Source organism: Rattus norvegicus, chromosome 9 (genome assembly GCF_021556685.1).
Source record: "Rattus norvegicus strain SHRSP/BbbUtx chromosome 9, alternate assembly SHRSP_T2T, whole genome shotgun sequence".
NCBI lineage: Eukaryota > Metazoa > Chordata > Mammalia > Rodentia > Muridae > Rattus > Rattus norvegicus.
The window spans coordinates 86,043,566-86,046,210 of record NC_141542.1 but is presented as its reverse complement, the minus strand read 5'-3'; the positions used below and the strand labels follow the sequence as shown (position 1 = coordinate 86,046,210).

The following is a 2,645-nucleotide window of genomic DNA, read 5'->3' as shown; positions in this document are numbered from 1 at the left end:
TGTAGCTGTGAGACTATTTGGGAAAACGTAGTTCAGTGGGAGAAGAGTAAGAGTAATGGGGGAAAGAAGAGAACCAAAATACATGCATATGAGTGCATGAAACTTCTGAAAAATGAAATTACAGAGGCAGAAATAGTAGGCACTCGATGAACTTAAAAATGCAGACTCTTCTATTCTAGCAAACAGATCTCTAGCCATTACACATTTTAAAGGACAGTACTGTTTTCAAACAGACAAATACAGCTACAGGATCTCCAATCCAACTTACCGTGAATTCTTGGGAGATAAAGTTCTACTAACGGATGCAGAAATCAGTGGTCAAGGTGAAGTCAATACAGTTCTGAATTGACTTTTTTTTTTTTTAATTTTTCTTGGGGAAAAATGTCAACAGAGATTAGTGCTTTAAGACTTAACTCATTTCTAGGCCTCTCTCTTTTTAATGAGAGGAGTGCTTTTTCATGAGGAATATTTCCGAACAAATGCCAACAGTTATAAGTGGGGTGAGGAGTTTCAGATCTGGGCTTCGTCCCCAAGAAACGGCCAAGAAAACTAAATTGCTTTCAAATAGGGTTGCTGAAGGCTAGGATACTGAGTCAGGTGGCTTTAAGGCCCCTTGCCTCTTCGTGTGCTTAGGTGTGCCGATGATGGCTGTGCCTTCTATGAGATCTGTGTGGCTCACTGTGGTGCCGGGAAGGGTAAGGGGAAGACGCCCTGATCTCATGGTGGGAATAGACTCTGCGGATGGGGCCCGGTCTATGCTCACGATCCACTGAGTTGACTTCCCTGGAGTATCCATGCCTGCGCCTCGAGGAATCTCTGTGGAAGGGCTGCGGTTGGGAGGTTGGAGAGGAGGGAATACGGTCCTCTCTGCGGCTGGGCAGGTTTCGAGGGTGGGAGGAAGATCTCTGAGGGGTATGGTGGTGGTGGTACCTGGAAGAGGGAGAGTGCCTGGCCCCAGGGGGTTCGCGCTGCTCACAGTGGTGGTGGTCTCGAGGTTGCCTTCGGTCTGCCCGGTCTGGCTGTCTTTCTGCAGGGACATCCCTGATCCACCTTCCCACCGTGTTGTGGGCTGGGAGGATCACGCCCCAGGCGTCTGCCACGTGTGCCAGCAGCAGCTGTGAGAGGTAGCGGTGCGCACGCTCATCCCAATGCACGCCATCGCTTAGCCGATGCTGCCCTGCGTGGCGGAAGTGGAAGTGGAGATCCAGCACATCGAAGCCATGCCTTGCCGCCTCCACTGAGCTGTAAAAGTTAGCTTCCATCACATCTTCACGCAGGCGTGAGGGGCAGCCCGAAGCATCCGGGAGGATGAAGCCCCCGGACACGACCTCGGCCACAGGCATGGTGGTATTCCACACCACGAGGCAGCCGCTGGGCAGCAGCTGATCCAGGCGCTGGAAGAGCCTCTCCAAGTCCTCCCGGTAGTTTCTGAGGAAATTGCTTCTGTACCTGGACAGGTCCCAGAGGCAGGAGTTCACGATCACCAAGTCAGGGGCATACTCGCCCCATCTCAGCTGCTGTAGGATGTCTTCGACATAGGGGGAGTAGGCACGTGTGAGGAAATAGAAGCGCACCAAGTGGCGCCCGGAGCAGAACTGGCGCACCTCGCGGTAGTGGGCGCCATTGTGCATGCGTCCCCACCTGCCGCCCTCCAGCAGCACGTCGTGTTCGAAGCTCAGCTCGCCCTTGCTCTTCAGCTGACTGGAAGACAGCAGGCAGTCCTTCTGGAGCAGGAGCACCAGGTCCTTGTAGACGGCTCTCTGGATCGAATCCCCCAGGACGACCACGAACTTGTTGTGCAGCAGCTGCTGGACTTCGTGAGCTCGGAGGTGGGGCATGATGGCTTCCTTCTGGGGTGTCTGCGAGGGAAGCCGTGGGGTAAGCGGAGAACCTCACGGAGAGGAGCTGGCTGTAGCGTTTGGGCTGGGAGGCGACGGACAGCAAGCTTGTGTGGTCAAAAGCCGCCTCATCCGGTTTACCTCAGCCCCACGGCGTGACCTCTGAACCTTAAAAAGGATTGCGTGAGTTCAGGCTCCACCTGGCGGAGGAGAGGTGGAGCAACCCAGCAGGAAGCCAGCGATGGCCCCCAACCTGGGTGAAGCAGATGATGTCCTGGGTGCATGGGCAGTCAGCCTTCCCCGGGGTCACTGCCAGGCCAAGGTCTTCTTTGCCACCAATATTTCACTGATGTCCTCAGATCTGTTTGGACTGCCTTGGGGCTTCCTTTCCGTCTGTTTTCTTTACCGCGCCCCTCATTCTAGCGGAGAGTTTCTCCTTTCTGATTCCATTGGCGGAGAGGTAGAGAATGCCTTTCTGGAGGGGAGAACCCAACCTGGCACTACTGTCAAGATGGCATTCTAAGCCACGATTGGCAGAACACACGGTGCGACGTAAGAAATGATACGGGGAGTCCCCATGAACCTTTTACCAGCTTTCCCGTAAACATGATTTTTTTTTTCTTTTTGTACCAAGGCGTACTGGCCATGTCCTCACCGCACGATAACTGGTAATGCTTGTGCTTCTACCGGCTTCTAGTCTCCTTTACTGTCCCTTTCCCTAACTCCCAGTAACCACTTACGCTAATCTCCATTTACACAATCCCCCACTTGAGAAATTCTGTGTAAGTGGAATTGTACAGTATGTGA

General features: G+C 53.3%; 1 protein-coding gene across 1 annotated transcript; it reads right to left on the bottom strand.

The window, feature by feature from the left end:
* Positions 1–629: 629 nt before the first annotated feature.
* On the bottom strand, positions 630–2,090 carry Pced1bl1 (PC-esterase domain containing 1B like 1). The gene has a single exon (XM_087569102.1). The coding sequence runs from the start codon at positions 1,836–1,838 to the stop codon at positions 630–632; it is 1,209 nt and encodes a 402-aa protein (XP_087425228.1). The 5' UTR covers positions 1,839–2,090.
* Between the last annotated feature and the right edge of the window lie 555 nt (positions 2,091–2,645).

Bases quoted from the DNA above. Each gene is read 5' to 3' on its own strand.
- Pced1bl1 (XM_087569102.1), bottom strand. From the start codon at position 1,838: ATGCCCCACCTCCGAGCTCACGAAGTCCAGCAGCTGCTGCACAACAAG.